The sequence below is a fragment of the Pseudopipra pipra genome, chromosome 25 (assembly GCF_036250125.1).
Source record: "Pseudopipra pipra isolate bDixPip1 chromosome 25, bDixPip1.hap1, whole genome shotgun sequence".
Classification (NCBI taxonomy): domain Eukaryota; kingdom Metazoa; phylum Chordata; class Aves; order Passeriformes; family Pipridae; genus Pseudopipra; species Pseudopipra pipra.
The window spans coordinates 6,378,451-6,401,959 of NC_087573.1; the positions used below are offsets into that span (position 1 = coordinate 6,378,451).

The window sequence follows — 23,509 nt, forward strand, 5'->3', positions numbered from 1 at the left end:
TCCATTTGGGGTCTCTGTGACCCCCCCATTGGGGTTCAGACACTTTATGACCCCCCCAAATTGGAGTGTGGGGTCTCTGTGACCCTTCCAGTGGGTTTTGGGGTCTTTATGCCCCCCCTCAAATTGGGGTGCAGAGGTTTTATGACACCCCCCCCCCATTTGGGGTCTCTGTGCCCCCCCCCCCCATTGGGGTTTCAGAGGATTTACGACCCCCCCATTTTGGGGGGTGGGGTCTCTGTACCCCCCCCAGGGGGTTTTGGGGTCTTTATGACCCCCCCAAATTGGGGTTCAGAGGCTTTATGACCCCCCCCCATTTGGGGTCTCTGTGACCCCCCCAGTGGGTTTTGGGGTCTTTATGACCCCCCCCAAATTGGGGTGTGGGGTCTCTGTTTCCCCCCAGCTGCAACAGCGGGGGGGGTTTCAACAAGACGGGGGGGGCGGTTGCTGCAGCCCCCCCGTGCTCCCCTCCCCCACCGCTATCGCGATATGGCCCCGCTGTCACGACAAAGCCCCGCCCCCAAAGCGGGGGGGGGGGCCGCGGCCGAGCCCCCCCTTGCATGTGGGACCCGCAAAGGAAAAGCCATAGCCCAGGACACCCCCCGGCCCCCCCGGGGGTTTGGGGTGCGGGGGGGTCTGGGGGGGGAGGGTCCTGTAAATAAGGCCCCCCCCGCCCCCCCCACGGTTTGTGTATATTTGGGATTTTTGGGGTTCGTAGAAATAAATAAATAAAAGGAAAACGGAGACGGAGCGGCCGGGGGGGGGCGGGGGGGCAGGGATGGGGGGGTCACAAACATGGGGGGCACGGGGGGGTCACACACAGGGGGGGGTCAGATGATGGGGGTCACACTACTGGGGGGTCACACGGGGGGGGTCAGATGAGGGGGGTCACAAACATGGAGGGGGTCACCCAGTGTTGGGGGAGTCACATCTGGGGGGTCACACACACGGGGGGGGGGGGGCACACAACTGGGGGGCACAGAGGGGGGTCAGAGCTGGGGGGGGTCACACAGATGGGGGGCAAAGCTGACGGGGGGGGTCACACAGTTCGGGGGGGTCACACAGTTCGGGGGGGTCACACAGTCTTGGGGGAGTCATGGGGGGGTCACACACACTTGGGGGGGGGCACACAGTGGGGGGGGTCACACAGAACTGGGGGGGTCACACAGAGCTGGAGGGTTCCTCCCCCGTTCGGGGTCGATGCCGGGGGTCCCGGGGGGGGCGCGGGGGGGTCGTGCTGAACCCACGATAATTTATTGCAGTTTAAGGCAACTCGATACAAACCCACGGACACGACACGGGGGGGCACAAAGACACCGCGGGACCCCCGGGGGGGGCACGGGCACCCGGGGGGGGTGTTGGTCACTGGGCGGGGGGGCGTCTGTGCACCCCGGGGGGGGGGCTGGGGACCCCCTTTTTGGGAGAGGAGGGGGCAGGATGGTCCCAAATGGATAGTGGGGGGGAGTCTATCCCAACCCCCCCGGGACCCCCAGAAGGTGATTTATGGGGGGGGAAACAAGGGTTGGGGGGCACCCTCAGACTGGGGGGTCCCGGGGTGGGGTGGGGGGGACAGGGGTTTGTGGGGGGCGCGGTGAGGGTGGAGGGGGTACCGGGGGGGCTCGGGGGGGGACGTTGGGACCCCCTTTGGGGGAGGGGGTTTGGTCCCAAATGGATATTGAGGGGGGTCATCCCAACCTCCCCGGGAACCCCAGGGGTCGTTTATGGGGGATGGGGGGGAACAGGGGTTGGGGGGGACCCCTGGGTTGGGGGGACCCTCCAGGTTGCGGGGGGGGGGACACGGACCCCCCCAGTCCCAGGTCGACCTGGGCAGAGGGTCCCAGGGTGGGTGGGGGGATGGGGGTTTGGGGAGGGCGGGGGGGTCTCGAGGGTCCGGAGGGGATTTCGGGGGGGCCGGGGGGTGTTGGGGCCCTATTTGGGGGCTGGGGGGGGGGCAGGATGGTCCCGGCTCTGCCTGGACAGAGAGTCCCGGGGGGGGTGCACGGGGGATGGTGGGCGGGGCCGGTCAGGGCGGGGGGGTCTCGGGGGGGACCTGGGGTGGGTCGGGGGGGGGCCCGGGGGGGGTTTGATGCCCCGCGCCTTCATGTAGGACAGGAGCTGGTCCGGGATCTCGGCCAGGACCTCCCGCGCCAGCCCCGCCATGCTCAGCCCCGCGCCGGGACCCCCCGACATGAAGTCCCGGAACGGCACGAACTGGGGGGGCGCGGGGGGGGCAAAGGGGTTGGGGGGGTGCCCGAGGCTGGGAAACCACCCCCTCGGCCCCGTTTGTCCCCCCTGCCCCATTTGTGTCCCCCCGTCCCTCTGTGTCCCCTCCCGTCCCACTGTGTCTCCTCCCGGCCCCGTGTGTCCTCTCCCCCTAATCCCAGTGCTCCCCATATTCCACTGTCCCCCCCAATGTCCCAGTGCTCCCCCCCAAATCCCGGTGCCCTCCCAATATCCCCAGTGCCCCCTCCTTTATGTCCCAGTCCCCCCCCAGCCCCCTTGCAGGGGGATCCCGGGGGTCCCGCTCCCCCCGGGGGTCGGTACCTGCACGATGTCCCTCTCGGCCACCTTCCCGCGGGACGAGATCCTGATGTCATCCCCGTCCAGCTCCACCATGGCTGGGGGGCGCGGGGGGGGCTCAGAAACCACCTCCCCAAGTGCCCCCTCCCCACCAGGGTGGAACCCCGTTACACCCCTAACCCCCCCCCCACCCCCCCAAGGCAAAGCTGAGCCCTGACACGCTCAACTCACAGTTCCCGGGAGCGGGGGGGGCTCCCCCGTCCCCCCCCCGACCCCCCCGGGCCCCTCAAAACCCCCTCGGACCCCCCCCAGGACCCCCAATCTCACCGTCGAACTCAGCCTGGCCGACCCCCACGATGATGATGGACATGGGCAGCTTGGCAGCCTGGGGGGGTCGGGGGGGGAAATGGGGGGGGGCACTAAATGAGTCCCCCCTTCCCCCTCCCCCAGCACCCAGGGGTCCCAGACCCCCCCAGGGGTCCCAATCCACCCTCCCCCTCCCACCTTCAGGGTCCCAGCCCTGCCGTGCCCCCCCGGGGGTCTCACATTCACGATACCCCCCCGTGCCCCCCCCGGGGGTCTCACATTCACGATACCCCCCCGTGCCCCCCCGGGGTTCTCACATTCACGATACCCCCCCGTGCCCCCCCGGGGGTCTCACATTCACGATACCCCCCGTGCCCCCCCGGGGGTCTCACGTTCACGATACCCCCCCGTGCCCCCCCGGGGGTCTCACGTTCACGATGCCCCCCGTGCCCCCCCCGGGGTCTCACGTTCACGATACCCCCCGTGCCCCCCCGGGGGTCTCACGTTCACGATGCCCCCCGTGCCCCCCCGGGGTCTCACGTTCACGATACCCCTCGTGCCCCCCCGGGGGTCTCACGTTCACGATGCCCCCCCGTGCCCCCCGGGGGTCTCACGTTCACGATACCCCCCCGTGCCCCCCCGGGGGGTCTCACGTTAACGATACCCCCTCCTGTCCCCCCCGGGGGTCTCACATTCACGATGCCCCCCCGTGCCCCCCGGGGGTCTCACATTCACGATGGCCTCCTTGGTCTGGGCCATGTCGGAGATGACGCCGTCGGTGATGATGAGGAGGACGAAGTACTGAGACCCGTCCAGCACCGCCGCCGCCGCCCTGGGGGGGTCTCGTCACACGGGGGGGGGCGCAGGGACACCCCCCCCCCGGCCACTGGGATCCCCAAGGGCCATTGGGACCCCCCCCGGGCCATTGGGACCCTCCCCGGGGTGCGGGGACCCCCGGGTGCTGAGGGGGGTGTTCTGGGTGCTGGGGAGGTCTGGGAGCCCTGGGGAAGTGGAGTGGAACCCCTGGGGAGGGGGCTGGGATTGTGGGGGGGGGGTTGGGATCCCTGGGGAGGGGGGCTGGGATTGTGGGGGGGGTGTCTGGGAACCCTGGGGAGGGGGGTTGGGATTGTGGGGGGGTTTGGGATCCCTGGGGACGGGGACTGGGATTGTGGGGGGGGGGTTTGGGGACCCCTGGGGAGGGGCGCTGGGATTGTGGGGGGGGTTGGGACCCCTGGGTGCTGGAGGGGGTCCGGGGTCCCTGGGGGCACTCTGGAGTGATGGGTGGGGCCGCCGAGCTGGGGGGGGCTCTGTATGACACGGGGGGCGCGCAGGGACCCCCCCCTTACCGGGCGACGTGGTTGACGACGGGGGCGAAGTTGGTGGGGCCGTAGAGCTGCACCCGGCGCAGGCTGCGCTGGTACGCCTCCAGCACCCCCGAAATGCCCTGGCACGCCGGGTTGGCGGCGTCCCCGTTCTGCCACCGGGACACGGGGACACCGCGGTGACACCACGGAACCCACCCGGGCACGGGGGACACCACGGAGCCCACCCAGGGACAAGTGTGACACCATTGGACCCCACCTGGGGTCACAGGGACACCACGGAGTCCAGTGGGGGACAAGGTGACACCACAGCCCTCACCCGGGGACGGGGGGACACCAGGGAACCCCAGTGACAAGGGTGACACTGCCCCAGCCCCAGAGCAGTGACAGGGATGATGCCACCACATCCCCAACCCAGTGAAAAAGCTGACACCAACCTGTCCCCACCCCAGTGACAAGGATGGCACTGCCACGTCCCCAGACTGGTGACAGGGTCACCACCCCTCCCACCCCAGTGACAAAGGCGACACCCCCACATCGCCCCCAGTGGCCAGGGTGACACCGCCATGGCCCCACCCCAGTGACAAAGGTGACACCCCCCATCTCCACCCCAGTGACAAGGCCACCACCCCATCCCCAACCTGGGGACAAGACACTCCCACTTCATCCCCAACCCAGTGACAAGGGTGACACCAGCATGGCCCCAACCTGGTGACCAGGGTGACACCCCCCATCCCCACCCCAATGACAAAGGTGACATCCCTCCCAGTGACCAGGGTGACACCCCCTCGTCCCCCCCAGTGACAAAGGTGACACCCCCCACTGCCCCCCCCAGCCCCTCCCCGCGCCCCCGTCCCGCCGTCCCCTTTGTCCCCTCACCAGCGGGAACTCGTGGGACACGCGCCCGTCCGGGGGGACCTTGGCACCGAAGCCGAGGGCGGGGACGAGTTTGTCGCTGTCGTAGTCCTGCAGGATGTCCCCGACGGCGCGCAGGGCCAGCGAGTACGCGTTGGGCTGGAAGGGGCTCAGGTAGTGCAGCGACGTGGGCTGAGAGGGGTTCCCTGCGGGGGGGGCGTCAGGACCCCCCTGTGCCCCCTGTGCCCCCCCGTGCCCCCAAATCTTCCTGTGTGCCCCCAGAACAACCCCTGTGTGCCCCCAAAACAATCTGTGTCACCAAAACCCCCCTGTGTGCCCCCAAACCCCGCTGTGTCACCTTAAACCCCACTGTGTGCCCCCAAAACAACCCGTGCCCCCAAACGCTGCTGTGTGCCCCCAAACCCTTCCGTGTGCCCCCAAACTCTCCCGTGTGCCCTCAAATCCCGCAGTGTGCCCCCAAAACAACCCCCCTGCTGTGTCACCTCAAACCCCCCCGTGTGCTCCCAACCCCCCCGTTCCCCCAAACCTCCTCGTGTCACCCCAAAACAACCACTGTGCCCCCCCAAACCCCCTGTACCCCCCCTGTCACCCTGTGTGTCCCTCCAAAACCCCCTGTGCCCCCCAACCCCCCCCTGTGCCCCCAACCCCCCCAGACCCGTTTTGGGGTCCCACCGTTGGACGCCGTGAAGTCGATGGCCACCGTGAAGTTCAGCTGCGTCCTGGGGGGCACGGGGGGGGCACAGGGGACACACGTGGGGTTTGGGGTGCACGGGGGGGGCACAGGGGACACAGGTGGGGTTTGGGGGGCACACGAGGGTGTTTGGGGGGCACAGGAGTTTGGGGCCACCGCCCCCTCCTTGGGGGGGGGGTCACAGGATGGGTCCCTCCCCCCCTTCCCCAACTCAGACCCCCTGTGGTGAGGTGGCACCTGAGGGGGCTGGGGACCCCAAAGGAGGAGTTGGGAGTGCCAGGGGTCCCCAAGGGAGGGATCAGGGTGCCAGGGACCCCCCACCCTCCGGGGGACAGCTGGAGGTGCTGCGGGAGGAGCTGGGGGGGCTGGGGACCCCTAAAGGACCAACAGACCAACACTGAAAGGACCCCCAAGGGCGATCTGTGGTGTTGGGGACCCCCAAGGACCAGCAGTGGGTAATAGGGACCCCCAAAGGGGCAGATGGGGGTGTTGGGACCCCCAAAGGAGCAGCTGGGGGTGTTGGGACCCTCAAAGGAGCAGCTGGGGGTGCTGGGACCCCCCCCTCACCCGCCCCTGATGTAGTCGAGGAAGGTGGGCTCGGCCTCCACGGCGAAGGACAGCAGTGTGTCACCTGGGGGGGGGGACACGGGGGGCTCGGAGGGGGTCACACCCACACCTCCCATGTGTCCCCCGCCCCCTGGGCCCCTCCCCCAGCTCCCTGATTCCCCCGAGCCCCCCCCGAGCCCCCCCGAGCCCTCCCGATACCCCCAAGCCCCCTGATCTCTTCCGATCCCCCCGATCCCCCTCCTGAGCACTCTGATCCCCCTCGAGCCCCCACCAGCTCCCCAATCCCCCCCGAGCCCCCCAAGCCCCCCAATCCCTTCCAGTCCCCTCTGATCTCCCTGAGCCCCCCGTGCTCACCGTGCCCCCCCCGAGTCCCTCCAGTCCCTCCCGATCCCCCCCAACCCCCTGATCCCCCCGTGCCCCCCGATCCCCTCCAATCCCCCCGTACCCCCCCGATCCCCCCGTGCCCCCCTGACCCCCTCCAATCCCCCCCCAAGCCCCCCGATCCCCCCGTGCCCACCGTGCCCGAGTTCAGGTATTTTTTCTTCTTCAGCTTCTTGCGGGGGTTCACGACCTGGGGGGGGGCACGGGGGGGCTGCGACCACCCACTCCAGGGACCCCGCGGTGCGGGGGAGGACTCTGGGGAGGGGTCACATCCCGGGGGATGGGGGGGGGGCACGGGACACCCCGGGGGCAGCTTGGGGGGGTGTCACACCTCGGGGGGCAGCAGGGGGGGCACCCTGGGGGGTGTCACAGCCTGAGGGATGGGGTGGGCACAGGATACCCTGCGGGACGGGGGGGGCACCCTGGGGGTGTCACATCCCGAGAGAAAAGGGGGGGCACCCTGAGGGGGTGTCACAACTCGGGGGACACAGAAGCCCATGAGGGACAGCGCGGGGGGGTGTGACACCCCCCGGGGGGGCAGAGGGGGACCCTGGGGGGGTGTGACACCCCCGGGGGGGTAGAGGGGGGACCCTGGGGGGGGTGTGACACCCCGGGGGTGGGGGGTGGCAGTGACACCCCCGGGGGGGCAGAGGGGGACCCTGGGGGGGGTGTGACACCCCGGGGGCGGTGGGGGGGGGCAGTGACACCCCCGGGGATCCCCTCTCACCTCGTAGATGTTGGGGGGGCTCCGGCCCCGCGCCAGCTCCCGCAGGCTCGTGCGGAACTCCCCGATGAAGTCGTGGCTGCGGGACGGGGGGGATCGTCAGCGAGGGGGAACCCCGCACCTGGGGGGGCTCCCCAGCAACAGGGGGGGCTCCCCAGCACTCGGGGGGGGTCCCGTCATCCAGAGGGGGCAGGGTCGCGGGGGTCCCCATCTCACGGGGGGGTCCCCAGCACCAGGGGGGGTCGCCAGGACAGGGGGGATCCCCAGCACACAGGGCGGTGCCCCTCACCCGGGGGGGTCCCTGTCACTCGGGGGGGGGGGGGGGCAGAATCCAGGGGGTGCTCCATCAGCCGGGGGAACCCCAAACACCCGGGAGGGCCGGGCCAGGGGGTCCCTGTCAGTGTGGGGGGGGTCGCAATCACCCCCGGGGGTGGGACAGGGGAACCCCCGTCACCCGGGGGGTCCCAGCACCGGGGGGGGTCCCCATCGCGGGGGCGGGTGCCTGGCACCCGGGGCTCCCCACTGCCCGGGGGATCCCCATCGCCTGGGGGGGTCCCCATTACTCGGGGGGCCCCCATCGCCCGAGGGACACTCTCCATCACTCAGAGGGTCCCTGTCACCCGGGGGGGGCGGGGATTGGGGGGGGTTCTCCATCACCCGGGGAGGGTCCCCATTACTGGGGGGGGTCCCCATCACCCGGGGGGGGCGGGGCCAGTGGCTCCCTGTCACCCGGGGGGGTCCCCATCAGCCAGGGGGGGGGTCCCCATTTACACCCAGGGGGGTCCCCATCAGCCGGGGGGGTCCTCATCACCTGGGAGGGTCCCTGTTAATGGGGGAGTCTCCATCACCCGAGAGGGTCCCATCCCCGGGGGGTCCCATCCCCAGGGTGGTCCCCATAACCGGTGGGGGGTGCAGGACCAGGGTGTCCACATTTCTGGGGGTCCCCATTACTGGGGGGGTCCCCATCACCCGGGGGGTCGCCAGGCCCCCCCCTCACCTGCCGTCCCGGTCCCAGTCGTACACCTCCACCTTGATGGCCCTGCAAGGTGTGTGGGGGGTCATCACCCCCCCCGACCCCTCCAACCTCCCCCCAAACCCCCCCGGGGCCCATCCCCCCCTCCGCTCCCCCCGGGACTTGTTTTGACGCCTCCGCGGGTTTTTCCTCCTTCCTCCTCCTCCTCCTCCTCCTCCCGGGGTATTTTTATCTCTCGTTGCCATAGAAACGCCCGACACGGATCCCAAAAACCAGCGTGAGGAGCGGTGTGCCGGCACAGCGGCTGGGGGGGGGGACAACCCCCGAGTGCTCAGGGACGGGGACACCCCAGGGATGGGACAGGGACACCCCCGGGATCCCCCAGGGACAGGGACAGGGCCAGGGGTGGGACAGGGAGAGGGACACCCCCCCAGGGATGGCTCAGGGACAGGGATAGGGACACCCCCGGGATGGGACAGGGACACCCCCGGGATCCCTCAGGGACAGGGACAGGGGTGGGACAGGGACAGGGACACCCCCCCAGGGATGGCTCAGGGACACCCCAGGGATGGCTCAGGGACACCCCAGGGATGGGACAGGGACAGGGACACCCCAGGGGTGGGACAGGGCCAGGGCCGTGCCCCATGCCCGGGGGAAAGCCAGGGGGGCACCGAGGGGACATTGGGGGATTTGGGGGTTTTGGAGGTGCTGATGTCACCCAGGGGACCCCAGGGAGGGGAGTAAGAGGGATTCCCAACAGGGAGGGGGTTTGGGGTGTGGGGGTCCCGGGGTACCCCAGAGAAGGGGTTTGGAATTTTGGGGGTCCCAGGGTACCCCAGGGAGGGGGTTTGGGATTCCCAGGGTACCACAAGGAGGGAGTTTGGGGTTTGGGGGTCCAGGGGTAGCCCAGAGAGCGGGTTTGGGGTTTGGGGTGCCCCTTCACTGGTGCTGCTCCCCCTCGAAGTTTTGGGGGCTCTCAGGGTACCCCAGGGGGGATTTGGGGTCCCCTCACCGGTGTGGGTCCCTGCTGCAGAGTTTTGGGGGTTTGGGGGTCCCAGGGGGTGTTTAGGGGTTCCGGGGGGGATCTGAGGTGCCCCCTCACTGGTGCGGGTCCCCCTTTCAGAGTTTTGGAGGTTGACGGGGTACCCTGGGGGGTGTTTGGGGGTCCCGGGGGGTGTTTAGGTTTGGGGTCCCCTCACCGTTCCGGGTCCCCCCCGCACAGGGCCCGCACGGGGATGGCGAACGCCGCCCACACGGGATTGAGGGAGCTCCGAACAACCTCGGTGCGGTGGCACAGCGTGAACCTGGGGGCACAGGGGAGAGGGGACACGGGGGGCACGGGGGGGGAGAGGGGGACAAGGGAGGACATGGGGGGCACAGGGGACCATGGAGGGGAACGGGGGACACGGGGGAAAGAGGGGACATGGGGAGACACATGGGGGGGGCACAGGGGGGCAAAGGGGGGAAAGGGGGGAACACGGGAGGGACACGGGGGAAAGGGGGGACATGGGGGGACACGGGGGGCACAGGGGGGGACAAGGGAGGACATGGGGGGACATGGGGAAAGGGAGGACATGGGGGGCACGAGGGGCACAGGGGACGGGGGAACATGGGGGGGGACATGGGGGAAAGGGGGGGACGTGGGGGGACACGGGAGGATATGGGGGGGCACAAGGTGGACACCAGGGGGGCACGGGGAAAAGGGGGACATGGGGGGACACACGGGGGGGCACAGGGGGACACGGGGGAAAGGGGGGACACAGTGGGGCAAGGGAGGCCATTGGGGTGCAAAGGGGACACGGGGGGCACAGGGGGGCACAGGGGGAAAGGGGGGACACAGAGGGGACACACAGGGGGCACACAGGGGGGACACAGAGGGGGCACGGGGGGACATCGGGGGGGACATCAGGGTCACACCCCCTGCCCCCCTCCCCCAGCGCACAGGGGGGGTTTGGGGCCACCCCCGGCCCCAACCCCAGCCCCTTGGGGACAGCGGGGACACGGGGGGGGGGGGGGGGTGAGACCCCCCCGTGCTGGGCTGGGTGGGACACTGGGGGGTTTGGGGGGGTCCCTGTGGGTGTTTGGGGGGAGGTCCCTGTGTGTTTTTTGGGGGGTTCCCAGTGTGTTTTTGAGGGGGTTCCTGTGTGTTTTTTGGGGGGGGTCTCTGGATTTTTTCGAGGGGGTCCCTGTGGTTTTGGAGGGCTCACTGTAGGTGTTTGGGGGGCGAGGGGGTTGTCCCAGTGTTTTTGGGGGGTCACTCACGTCCCGTCCTCGTTGCTCCGGTAGAACACCAGGAAGGGGTCGGATTTTCCAAAGAAATCCTTCTTGTCCAACTTGTTGGCACAAAACTGGAGCGTGGCCACGTCCTGGGGGGGGAATTTTGGGGGGGCTTTTATTTGGGGGGTGAATCTCTTTTAGGGGCAAGTTTTTTTTTTGGGGGGGAGGGCTGGATTTTAGGGGGCCTTACTTTTTTCTGGGGGGGTGAATCTTTTGGGGGCTTTTTTGAGGGGGGGCAGGAACAGCTTCTTCTTAAGGGACTGGATTTTTGGGTTTTTCTTTATTTAGGGGAGGCTTTTTGGGGGGGTGAATCTCTTTTTGGGGCAGGTTTTTTTGAGGGGGGAGGGCTGGATTTTGGGGGGGCTTTTATTTAGGAGGGACTTGTTTTTTTGGGAGGAGTGATTCCTCTTTTTGGGGCTGTTTTTTGGGGGGAGGAACATCTTTTTAAGGGTCTGGATTTTGGGGGGCTTTTATTGGGGGGGACTTGTTTTTTTGGGGAGTGAATCTCTTTACGGGCAGGTTTTTTTGGCTGGGAGGGCTTCATTTTGGGGTTGGACTTTTTCTTGGAGGGGTGAATCTTTTGGGGGCTTTTTCGGGGGGGGGCAGGACCAGCTTCTTTTTAAGGGGCTGGATTTTTGGGGACACTTTTTTTTTTTGGGGGGGGAGAAGCAAAACTCGTGGTTTTGGGGGTCCCAAAACTGTCCCTTTCCCCCCCCCAATCCTAAAATCCCCCCCGGGCTCACCCGGCAGTTTCCCAACTCTTCGGCCACGAGGATGATGGTCCCCGCATTTCCTGCCGGGAATTCCGCTGCCGGGATGGGATGTGAGGGGGGAGGGGACACGTGGGGACCTCGGGGTGTCCCCCCCCCCCCCGCTGGAGACCCCAAAACTCACCCGCTGGCAGAGGCAGGAGTGGGTTTTCTACCCCGGGAGTGGGGGGTGGTCGTGCCCATCCTGGGGGGGGAGGGTGGGTGAGGGAGGGGACCCCCCCTCCGAGAAAAAAGCCCCCCCGTGCCCAAAAATGTAAGTCCCCTCCAAAAATAAACATCCCCCTCCCCAAAATCCAGCCCCTTAGAAAGAAGCTGTTCCTGCCCCCCCCAAAAAAAAAACAGCCCCTAAAGAGATTCACCCCCCCCAAAAATCAAGGCTCCTCTAAATAAAACAGGCCCCCCCCAAAAGCCAACCCCCAAAAAAATCAGACACCCCCAAAAGATTCAACCCTAAAAAAGTGAAGTCCCCCCAAAAAACCAACCCTTCCAAAAAGACAGACCCCCCAAAAAACTCAGACCCCCAAAAAATCCAACCCCCACAAAAGATGCACCCCCCCAAAAAGCAAATCACCCCAACTTAAACAGCCCTTCCCAAAAGCCAACCCCCCAAAAACTCAGACCCCCCCAAAAAAACCTAACCCTCCCAAAAGCCAGACCCCCAAAAACTCAGACCCTCCAAAAAATCCAACTCCCCCAAAAATTCAGATCCCCTCCAAAAAAGAATCCAGACCCCCCAAAAAGATTCACCCCCAAAAAAAGCCCGGGGGGCCTCAGGAGGGACATGGGGACATGGGGATGGGGGGGGGACATGGGGACACTGGACCCAGGGGGGGCCACATGGGGGTTTCTCTGGGGGGTGGTGACATGAAGACCCTTGGGGACCCTTGGGGACAGTGGGGCCATGGGGACACTGGGGATAGGAGGGGTCACAGCCAAGGGGGACACGGGGACACAGGGACACGGTGACCCTGGGGACAGGGGGACACGGTGACCCTGGGGACAGGGGGACACGGTGACACTGGGGACAGGGGGACATGGTGACACTGGGGACAGGGGGACATGGTGACACTGGGGACAGGGGGACACAGTGACCCTGGGGACACAGGGACACGGTGACATTGGGGACACAGGGACATGGTGACATTGGGGACAGGGGGACACGGTGACACTGGGGACAGGGGGTCTCACATGAGGGGTCTCTCCAGGCGGCCGCCGGCAGCGCCCACGATCTCGCCCAGGGTGCAGAAGGCCTGGCCCAGGAAATCCTGGGGATTGGGGACACCAGGGGACACCAGGGGGTCACCAGGGTCACCAGGGGTCACCGAGGTCACCGGGGGTCAGCAGGGGTCACTGGGGTCACCGGGGTGTCCCCGTCCTGGGGGGGGGGTCGTGGTGGGTCCTTCACTCACGTGCTTGGAGAGGTCGGGGCTCTTGGAGTCCACGTCGTACCTGGGGACACAGGGGACATGTGGGGACATGTGGGGATGGGGGGGACATGTGGGGACATGTGGGGATGGGGGGGGACATGTGGGGACACAGGGGACACGTGGGGACACAGGGGACATAGGGGACACATGGGGACAGGGGGGACAGGGATGGGACACTGCAGGGGCTGTGCTGGGTTGACCCTCGGGTGACACTGGGGGTGACCTTGGGGGTGACATGGGAGTGCCAGGGGCACTGGAGGTAACATTGGGGTGGCCCTGGGGGTGACCCTGGGACCAGGGGGTGACACAGGGGTGACAATGGGGTGACCCTGGGGTGCCAAAGGCACGAGGGTGACCCTGGGTGACCCTGGGACGAGGGGTGACACAGGGGTGACAATGGGGTGACCCAGGGGCACCCAGGGGTGCCACGGGCAGTGGAGGTGACACTGGAGTGACCCAGGGGTGACACAGGGGTGACCTGGGGGTGTTGGGGGTGCTGGGGGTGCCAGTGGCACTGGGGGTGACACTGAGGGTGACACTGGGGTGGCACTGGGGTGGCACTGGGGTGACACTCACAGGTCGAAGCGCAGGTTCTGCCGCTCCTCGAAGCAGAAATCCAGCACGAACTTCCGCAGGAAATCGGGATTCAGGGAATTGTCGATGACCTCGGTCCGGCCAAACTGGGGACAAGGGGACAGCAGGGGGGGACAGGGGGACAGAGTGGGACAGGGGACATGGGGGGACAGCAGGGACAGAGGGGGGACAGGGGATGTGGAGACACAGGGACACAGAGACATGAGGACATGGGAATGGGGACCAGGAACATGGGGACACAGGGACGTGGGGACGTAGTTATGGGAACACAGGGACATGGGAACATGGGGACATGAGGACATGGAGATGTGGGGTTGGGGACTTGGAGACACGTTCATATGGTACGTGGGGATGAGGACATGGGGACATGGAGACAAGGGAATGGGGACCAGGAACATGGAGATGTGGGGATGGGGACATGGGGACAGGGACATTGGGATATGGGGACATGAGGACATGGGGACGCGGACACGTGCACAGGGGGTTGGGGACACAGGGACACGTGCACAGGGGGTTGGGGACATGGGGACACGTGCATGGGGGTCGGGGCGTGTGGGCGGGGTGGGCGGGGCGGGGGCGGGGGGGACACGCGGGGACAGGGGCGGGGGGGGAGGGGCGGCCGCAGGTGCCGCTTTGTGCCTGCGGGGCCGCCCCTCCCCCCCCGCCCCGCCCCCGCTCCTCACCCTGCAATTAACACCTGCCTAATTACAGGGGCGGCGCCACCCACGCTGATTGGCTGGCTGGACGTGTACCTGCAGTTGATTGGCTGCCCCGCACCCCAAAACTCCCCAGGACACTGATTGGCTGCCTGCCTGCACCCCAGGATGCTGATTGGTTGGCTGTGTGAACCCCATCATGCTGATTGGTCGGCTCTGCGCATCCCAGGACACATTGCTTGCTGCCGATTGGCCAACTGTTTGGCACCCCAACACCTGATTGGTTGGTTGGCCAACACCCCGCTGTGCTGATTGGTTGGCACCCCAGAGCTCTGATTGGCCAGAACCCCACGTGACGATTGGTCACTTGGCCTAGCCCCCCAATACCTGATTGGCTGGTTGGCCAACACCCCGACGTGCTGATTGGTTGGCACCCCAGAGATCTGCTTGGCCACGGGTTGGTGCCCAACATGCTGATTGGCCAGAACCTAGTCTGCTGATTGGCTGACCCGCAGGCACCCCACATGCTGATTGGCTGTCTGGTTGGCATGGCTGCTGCTGATTGGTCACTGCCCCGACACGCTGGTGATTGATTGTCCAGCCAGCACCCGAGGTGCTGATTGGTTGGCTGAGTGCCCCCCCATGCTCTGATTGGTTGTCCGAGTGCCCCCCGAGGTGCTGATTGGCCGCCCTCCCACCAATCAGGGCACTCACCTCCCGCCATTGGTGGCTGCCCGGGCGCTGCGTGTACAGCACACACACTGCGGGGAACGGGGGTCGGAGGGACCCAAAACACCCCCAACACCCCAAAACACCCCCAGGGACCCCAAAACACCCAAACCCACCCCAGAGCACCCTTAGGGACCCAAAAAACATCCCCAGGGATCCCCCCAACACCCCCCAAACACACCCCATCCTGAGAGACCCCCCAGGGACCCCCAGAGACCCCCTAGAACCCCTCAGGGACCCCAAACACACCTCCAGGGACCCCCAAAAACCCCCAGAGATCCTCCAACACCCCCAGAGATCCCCAAAACATCCCCAGAGACACCAAAACACCCCCAGAGACCCCTAAACCACCCCCCAGAGACATCAACACCCTCCAGGGACCCCCAAAGCACCCCCTGAGCCCCCCCCCCCACTCACGGGGGTCCGACTTGGAGAAGGTGTCCCGGTCTAGGAGCTGTCTGGGGGAGGGAGAGAGAGAGGGAGTGTGAGTGTGAGCTGAGTGTGAGCTGAGTGTGAGCTGAGTGTGTGAGTGTGAGGGTGTGAGAGTGTGAGAGTGAGTGTGTGTGAGTGTGAGCTGAGTGTGAGCTGAGTGTGATCTGAGGGAGATAATGGGATTGTGAGTGTGAGGGTGTGAGAGTGTGTGTGATTGGAGTGTGAGTGTGAGTGTGAGGTAGAATGAGTGCGAGTGTGAGCAAGTGTGAGCGTGAGAGTGTGAGTTAGAATGAGAGCGTGAGAGTGTGATCTGAGTATGAGTGTGAGCTGAGTGTGAGCTGAGTGTGAGCTCAGTGTGAGTGTGAGAGTGTGAGCTAGAACGACTGTGTGTGACTGTGTGATCTGAGTGTGTGTGTGTGTGTGTGATCACTGTGAGGGTGAGCTGAGTGTGAGCTGAGTGTGAGCGTGAAAGTGTGAGTTAGAATGACTGACTCTGTGTGTGTGTGTGTGTGTGTGTGTGTGATCACTGTGAGGGTGAGCTGAGTGTGAGTGTGAGTGAGAGTGAGAGTACGAGGGGGTGTGTGTGTGCAATCTGAGTGTGTGTGAGTGTGAGAGAGAGTGTGGGTGTGAGCGTGAGTGTGACCAGTGTGTGAGAGTGAGAGGAAGTGTGAGAGTGTGATCTGTGTGAGTGTGAGATCCGAGTGTGAGTGGGAGGGTGTGTTGTGTGTGTGTGAGTGAATGTGAGTGTGATCTGAGTGTGTGAGTGTGAGCTGGCTGTGCCCAGGGCTGTGCCCGGGGCTGTGTGTCCATGCCAAGGTGTGCCCCTCACACACACCAGGGGCACAGGGGGTGTTGGGGGGCACAGCCGGGTCTGGGGGGCACGTGTTGGGCTGCCATGTGTTGGGGGGCACAGCCGTGTGCCAGGACACCCCCGCAGGGCCCTGGGATGCAGAGAGGGGGTGTGGGGGTGCAGGGGGCACTGGGGGGGGTCAGGAGGTTCAGCCCCTCTGGGGGGGCCGGGCCCATGTCACCCCCCAGCCACCCGGTTTTGGCACTGCCCCCAGTGCCCCCAGTGCCACCTAGTACTTCCAGTGCCCCCCAATGCCTCCCAGTGCCCCCCAGTGTCCCCCACTTGGCCCAGTGCCCCCCACTGCCTCCTAGTGCCCTCCAGTGCCTCCCAGTGTCTCCAGTGGCCCCCAGTACCCCCCACTCCTCCCAGTGCCCCTCAGTGCTTCCCACTCTGCCCAGTGCCCCCAGTGCTCCCCAATTCCTCCCAGTGTCCCCCAGTGCCCTATAACGCCGGCTGTCCCTGCTCCCAGTGCCTCCCAGTGCTTCCCAGGGGATCCCAGTGCTTTCCAGCACCCTCCAAAGCCGACTCCCGCCGCTCCCAGTGCACCCCAGTGCCTCCCGGCGCCTCCCAGCACCCTCCAACGCTGGCTACGCCTGCACCCCAGTGCCTCCCAAGGGATCCCAGTGCCTCCCAAGGGATCCCAGTGCCTCTCAGCACCCTCCAACGCCGGCTGCTGACGCTCCCCAGTGCTTCCCAGTGCCTCCCAGTGCCTCCTGGTGCACCCCAAGGGATTTCAGCGCCTCCCGGTGCATCCCAGCACCCTCCAGCGCCGGCTGCTGCCGCTCCCCAGTGCCATCCAGGGGATCCCAGTGCTTCCCAGTGCCTCCCAGCACCCTCCAACGCCACCTGCCGCTGCACCTCAACGCACCCCAGTGCCTCCCAGTGCCTCCCAGTGCATCCCAGTGCCTCCCAGTGCATCCCAGTGCCTCCTGGTGCATCCCAGGAGATTTCAGTGCCTCCCGGTGCATCCCAGCACGCTCCAGCGCCAGCTACGCCCGCACTCCAGTCCCTCCCAGTGCCTCCCGGTGCCCCCGGTACCTGCAGGACACGGTGATCTCCACGCGGGTGGCCGGGACGGGGCCGGGGCCGGTGCCCGGTTCCAGGGAGCCCAGGCCCGCCATGCCCCGGCTCCGCCGCTGCCCCGGCACCGGGATCGGGATCGGGATCGGCTCCGCCCCGGGACCGCCCCCGGCACCGCCCGCGGCTCCGGCCCCGACCCCGCACCGAGGGGCTGCCCCGGGGCTCCTTCGGGACCGGCCCCTCGATCGCCGGCACCGCCCCGGGGATCGCCCCCAAATCCCCGGGATCGCCCCCAGATCCCCGGGATCGCCCCAGGGACCGCCCCCAAAATCCTCGGCACCGCCCCCGGGATCGCCCCCAGATCCCCGGGATCGCCCCCAAATCCCCGGCACCGCCCCCGAGATCGCCCCCGGATCCCCGGGATCGCCCCCGGAACCCCGGGATCGCCCCCGGCACCGCCCCCGGGGCCGCCTCCCCATCCCTGCTACCCCTTGGACTCCCGGTACCACCTCCGGTACCGCCCTAGGATCAGCCCCGGTACCGCCCCCGGCTCACCCCCAGACCCCAGTACCGCCCGGTACCGACCCTGGGATCGCCTCCAGACCTCCGGTACCTCCCGGGATCAGCCCCGGTACCGACCCTGGGATCACCCCCAGACCCCGGTACCCCCCCAGATGCCGGTACCACCCCCCCCACCACCACCCCTGGACCTCAGGACCTGTCGGAACCCCGGGATCACCCCCAGCCCCCCGGTACTCCCTGGTACCCCCCGGTGCCCCCCGGCTCACCCCCAGACCCATGGGCAGGACGAGCTTTCTGTGAGGGCACCTTTTGTCTGGGAGGAACCTTCCTCCGTGTTCAATTTTGGGGGTGGGACCGGCAGTTTCAGCGCAGGGCTCCAAAAACAAACCCCGGCCCTTTCTCCCCTTTCTCCCAGGAGTGAAGGCCTGTCATTTTTGGCTGTCAGGTGCAGTTTGTGGGCCACCCTGGGCACTCTGTGGGGAGCTGGACCTTTCTGTCCTGGCACCTTCTGTCTGGGAGGAATCTTTGTCCGTGTTCAGTTTTGGGAGCCCCACATGGAATTTTAGTGTGTACGTTTAACTGCCCTATCCCGACCCACGAGTTGTTTTTTCCAGCTCACTCTCTCCCCTGTCTGGCTGGGAAGGGGAGGGATAGAGTGGCTGGGTGGGCACCTGGCCTCCAGCCAAGGTCAACCCACCACAAGTCCTTAAATTTTGTAACTTTGAAATCCTTACCTAAACCCTGCTAAAAAAATAGAGAGTAAAAATTAAGGAGGTCAGCAACCTGTGCAGCTGGAGCTTGGATGAGTTTTGGAGACTGTTACACTCTAAAGAGGTAAATCAATAAATCCTGTAATGATAAGATATGAAGATACACTCTGGAGAGCTAAATCAATCAAAGATTAAGTGGAAGTTTGAGTTATCTTCACCTAAAAATTGATGTTGAGGTCTCGTAGCAATAAAATATGAAACTATTTCAAAGATTGTTTAAGTAAAAGAAGTCTAGGTTACCTTTAACTAAAGATTAATGTTGTAAGAATAAAATGATTGACTGTCAAGGGGGGGCTTGAGATGTTAAAGGGAGTAAAAGCTCACGAAATCCTTGTTTCAGTGGAGTGTTTATGGAAGAGTTATTCCCAACATTACAGGGCTTAACAGTATCAAGGTGTTGAGTTTGATTTCTTTGAATCAAGGTGTGAAAACTGCAGCAGACAGGGGCTGGCATTCAGGAGCTGGCCGGGCTGCCCCCTCCAAAAGAAACACGTACTCGTGGTAGATTTTACTGAATTATGGTTTAATTTCATAATCTCCAGTTTGTCTGTACAATGTTGTACAAAACGTAACCAAAGGGAACATTTCAGCCCCACGGGAGGGTTTGGTTGTCTGAGGATCCAGGGAATTGGAGTCTCTGATCTGTTCTCTCCTGTCTCCTGGATGCTGTCACAGCAGTACCTTTGGTGCTCAGGCTGTCACACCTCCCTGCACTCCCCAGGACATTTTGCTTTCCAGTCTCCCCCTCTCAGTGGTGGAATCCCCCCACCGTGGCAGGAGGTGTCTGCTGGTACCTCTTATTTCTGCTCAGACATGAAAGGTTTTTAAGGTCTTTTTGCAGCAGGCAGAACCATCCCAGCGGTGCCACAGCCGGGGTGAGGGTGCAGAGGTGACACTGGGGTGGCAGTGAGGGTGCAGAGGTGACACTGGGGTGGCAGTGAGGGTGCAGAGGTGACACTGGGGTGGCAGTGAGGGTGTAGAGGTGACACTGGGGTGGCAGTGAGGGTGCAGAGGTGACACTGGGGTGGCAGTTCAGGGCTGGCACAGCCGTGGGGCTGCTCTGCTCACGCTGCCACAGCTGGGGCAGATGGGAATTCCAGTCCTCCCCAGCAGGGCATTTGCACTGTGAGTGCCACCTCCTCCCTGCCAGCCTGGTCTGAGAGTTCAGCTCTCACCCAGATCAAAATGGGCAGGCAGACATTCTCTTTAACAACAACACACTGAGCTGCCACTGGCAGTGCAAGACATGCAGAACTGCTTCTCCCAGAGTTAGGAAACCTGCTGAGAATCCAGTGGAATCCAGAGGGGTTGTTTTGGCTTAGAAAACCACATGGGAAAGGCCAACTCCAGGGATCTCTGGTGGCCAGAAATGTCCCTGTTGCAGCCTGACAGCAGGTGAGGGCTGTGCTGGGATGGTCTCTGCTGCCTGTGCTCTCCATGGAAAGTTTCATTTTGGCCAACTATTTTTCCTCTCATCTTCTGTGTTCCCAAAGCTTCTAATGTGTGTTTTAAAGGTTTAGTGGAAAGCCATGATCATTACAAAAATAAAAATACAATTCTCTTGAAACATTTTCCCCCTGATTTTGACTAAAACACAGTGTCGTGTTCAAAATGCAATTACTGGGTGTGAAAAATAAACCCCTTGGGCTCCAGTGAACATCTGAAAATAAATGCACAGGCTTAGGATGGACCAGTCCTCACTGAAACCTTCTCATCCACAGAGCAGGGCAGGGATGTTCTCGGCAGGGTCAAGCTACAGGGCGGAGTCTGGAAATAAGAGAAAGAGAAGTGGCTCAGTGTTGTGATGAAGGAGATGATAAATAGCCTGAAAAGTCTCCCTGGAAAGGGGGAGCTGAAAACTTACAGGGCCAAAAAGACCAATGTCTGCAAAAGGATGACAGGGATGGTGCCTGTGGGTCCCTTCCAACTTGGAATATTCTGTGAAATCTGGGAAATCTGGGGGTTTAACTGACCCGTTTCTCCACTCGTGTCATCCCACCGAGGGGTTTTGCATTAAAAGGAAAATATTTGACTCAAAAGAAAGGATATTTCACTAGGTACAATCACCAGCAATATTTATCCATAAGTTTATCCATCCTTAGTCAATCCCTCTTCTCCTCCATTCCCATCAGGATCCCAGTGGCCCTCACCATGTCCCTCCCTTTCCTCCCTTCCCATTGCCTTTGGCCACCAAACCCTCCTTGTTCCCTCACTGCTCCCCCTCCACTTGCACATCTGCAGGATCTTTATTCTGCAGCTCCTGGACTGGGGATAAACCCAACCAAGATATTACCTTTTATCCAAGGAAAATGGGATTGTTCTTTCTAAAAAATTTGATCAGAGCCAACCCAAACCTCTGTCTCACATAGAAACCGAGTGGTTTTTTCACATCTGCCTTTCAGTTTCTAGTTCTGTTCCACCCTTGATCACTAAAAAGGTAATCAGGAGTTCAATAAAGCAGGAGGCTGCACTTGGCAGCAGGTAGAGCTGCACGGGATCATTTTTGGGGCCCTGGGCAGCAAGGACACCCCTTGGCATCCCCCAGGGGAGGAAGAGCACTGTGGATTTTACCTTTGATGGCGAGGAAGGCTCTGCTGGAGACACGACCCACTTCATTGGAGGCTTCCACCATGTATTCCCCTGCGTCCTGCTTGGTGACCCCCAGGATGACCAGGGAGCAGACTCCAAAGTCGTTTGTGCAGAAGTAGTTTGGATCCTTGGAGAGGTCTCTGTTGTCTTTGTACCAGGTGACTTTTGGGGGGGGGTGGCCCCCCACTGCACAGCTCATGTGACACTCACTGCCTGTCACCACCACGTGGGGCTTCAGCGGGACGAGGAACCTGGGGTGCTGGTTTTGGTTGACTCCCCTGTACCTCTGGGGTCTGACCCAGATCTCAGCTGTAAAAAACAAACAGCGACACACGAACACACCCTCAGGTCCAGCTCCCAGCAGGGAAGTTTGCAGGGCTGGTTTTCAGTCAGACACTCGGCTGCCAAGAGCCTGGAATTCCACACTGCAGTTCCCAGAGATCCCGTGCACCCATGGACTGTAACCTGTGCTGCTTCTCACGTGACCCTGGATTCACTTTGGAGCCACAAACTTTGGTTCCTGCAACACTTAATAGGTTTTTCCAGGAATTCGTTTTGTGGCAGATTGCCACAATATAAGGGCTGGGAGTGAAGGGACTCTCTGCACAATGTCCCTGCAGAAAGGACAAAACTGGAATTCCTCAGGGTACCTCTGGGCATTCCTGTTCTGGGCAACTAAACATTCCTAGGAGGAGGGACCCATTTCAGGATGGGGTGTTAGAAACAATAAAAGAAACCAAGCACGACAACACACACAGAGAAATATCTGTAAAAGCTGTTTTACCCTTTGCTTTTCGAATCCTCCAAGGCTGCACGGTTTCAGATGGAGCACTGGCTCCCAGGCTGTTCTTGGCCACCACCCTGAAGTAATAATCCCTGCCTGGGATCACGCTGGTGAACGTGAACTTGTTGTTGTAGAGCAGGTCCCCCACCACGTGCCACACGCCCTTCTGGGACTCCCGTTTCAGGACGGTGTAGTAGAGGTTCTTCTCCCACTTCTCAGATGCTGACGGTTCCCAGGTCACTGTCACTGTGTTGGGCACATTCTCTTCCAACCTCAGTGGTCCAGGAGGCTGTGGGATGTCTGTGAGGGGAGGGCAAATAATGTCACAGGGGTAGGGACAGTGGCACAGTACAGAACCCTAAAAACCTGGAGTCTATCCCATGGGGGCTCAGTAAAGATCCCGATCATTGGAAGGGGCAAACTCAATTCCTTCTCCAGCCACACAAACACTTTTGCCATGAACTGAGCTGCTGCTGCAGAACATGGGCATTGCAGGGAGGAGAGGAGGGTGACAGAGCTGAGCTGCTGCTTCCCCTCCTGGGGACACAGCTCTGAGAGCTGATCCAGCTGGGGCTCCGTGTCCCACAGCCTGTGCTGACCCCCCTCAGGCTCTTCCAGAGAGCAGGAACTGCTCCTGGGGTTTGCAGTGTCTGTGTTTGGGACCCGGGCTGGCCCTTTCCAGCAGAGTCACTCTGGAAGTAGAGTTTTAGTCAGTGGATTGCTCTGTCCTGCAGACCAGTGATATCATGGTGTCCAGACTGAATCCCATGGAAAGTTGTTCCCGGTTCTCCCTGTGCCTGAATGGCCAAACTGCACCACAGCTCAGCCTGCCCAACTCAGCTTGGTGCCTGCTGCCTGTTCCCAGTAAATCACAGAATCCCAGACTGGTTTGGGTTGGAGGGACCTTAAAACTCATCTCATTCCACCCTGCCATGGGCAGGGACACCTTCCACTAGCCCAGGTTGCTCCAACCTGGCCTTGGACCCTTCCAGGGATGGGGCAGCCACAGTTTCTCTGGGCAACCTGTGCCAGGCCTCCCCACCCTCACAGGGAGGAATTCCTTCCCAATATCCCATCCATCTCTGCCCTGCAGTGGGAAGCCATTCCCTGTGTCCTGTCCCTCCATCCCTTGTCCCCAGTCCCTCTCCAGCTCTCCTGGAGCCCCTTTAGGCCCTGGAAGGGGCTCCAAGTCTCTCTGGAGCCTTCTCTTCTCCAGGGGAACATTCCCAGCTCTCCCAGCCTGGCTCCAGAGCAGAGGGGCTCCAGCCCTCGGAGCATCCCTGTGGCCTCCTCTGGACTCTCCAGCAGCTCCACATCCTTGTGCTGTTGTTCCCAGGGCTGGAGGCAGCTCTGCAGGGGGGTCTCAGCTGAGGGGGCAGAAGGGCAGGATCCCCTCCCCTGCTGCCCACCATCCCTGTGGGACCAGCCCAGGGCACGGGGGTTCTGGGCTGGGTCATGTCCAACCTCTCCCCCCACCAACACCTCATGTCCTTCCCCTCGGGGCTGCTCCCAGTCCCTTCCCCCAGCCTGGACTGAGGCTGGGAGTGCCTGGTGCCCACGGAGGGCAGGAGTTACCTGTGATTTGCACCTGGAAGCTGAAGGTCTCTCTCTTGCCCAGCCCGTTGAGCAGTTCCACGCTGTAGCAGCCGCTGTCCCCGAGCTCGGCCGCCCCGATCAGCAGCCGGGTGGAGCCATCCTGGGTTTTTATGGCAGCCCGGTCGGGAAGGGGAGC

At 63.5% G+C, this 23,509-nt stretch overlaps 2 protein-coding genes across 2 annotated transcripts in view; both read right to left on the reverse strand.

Moving 5' to 3' along the window:
* Positions 1-1,235: 1,235 nt before the first annotated feature.
* On the reverse strand, positions 1,236-17,413 carry LOC135402700 (copine-5-like). Its single transcript, XM_064636084.1, is given in 22 exon segments — positions 1,236-2,208; positions 2,542-2,615; positions 2,845-2,902; positions 3,553-3,655; positions 4,170-4,297; positions 5,025-5,206; positions 5,694-5,740; positions 6,280-6,338; positions 6,794-6,850; positions 7,388-7,463; positions 8,382-8,423; positions 9,557-9,661; positions 10,620-10,723; positions 11,378-11,419; positions 11,421-11,442; positions 11,529-11,588; positions 12,593-12,669; positions 12,814-12,853; positions 13,408-13,511; positions 14,796-14,842; positions 15,228-15,268; positions 17,131-17,413. Coding segments are annotated over 22 exon segments (1,833 nt in total). The 5' UTR covers positions 17,214-17,413; the 3' UTR covers positions 1,236-1,926.
* Positions 17,414-19,615: 2,202 nt separating this feature from the next.
* LOC135402457 (immunoglobulin-like and fibronectin type III domain-containing protein 1) overlaps positions 19,616-23,509 on the reverse strand; it is a 40,776-nt gene continuing 36,882 nt past the window's right edge. Inside the window, 4 exon segments of the mRNA XM_064635656.1 lie at positions 19,616-20,171; positions 20,976-21,302; positions 21,778-22,077; positions 23,353-23,508. Of these exon segments, the coding sequence (XP_064491726.1) occupies positions 20,158-20,171; positions 20,976-21,302; positions 21,778-22,077; positions 23,353-23,508 (797 nt within the window). The 3' untranslated portion in view covers positions 19,616-20,157.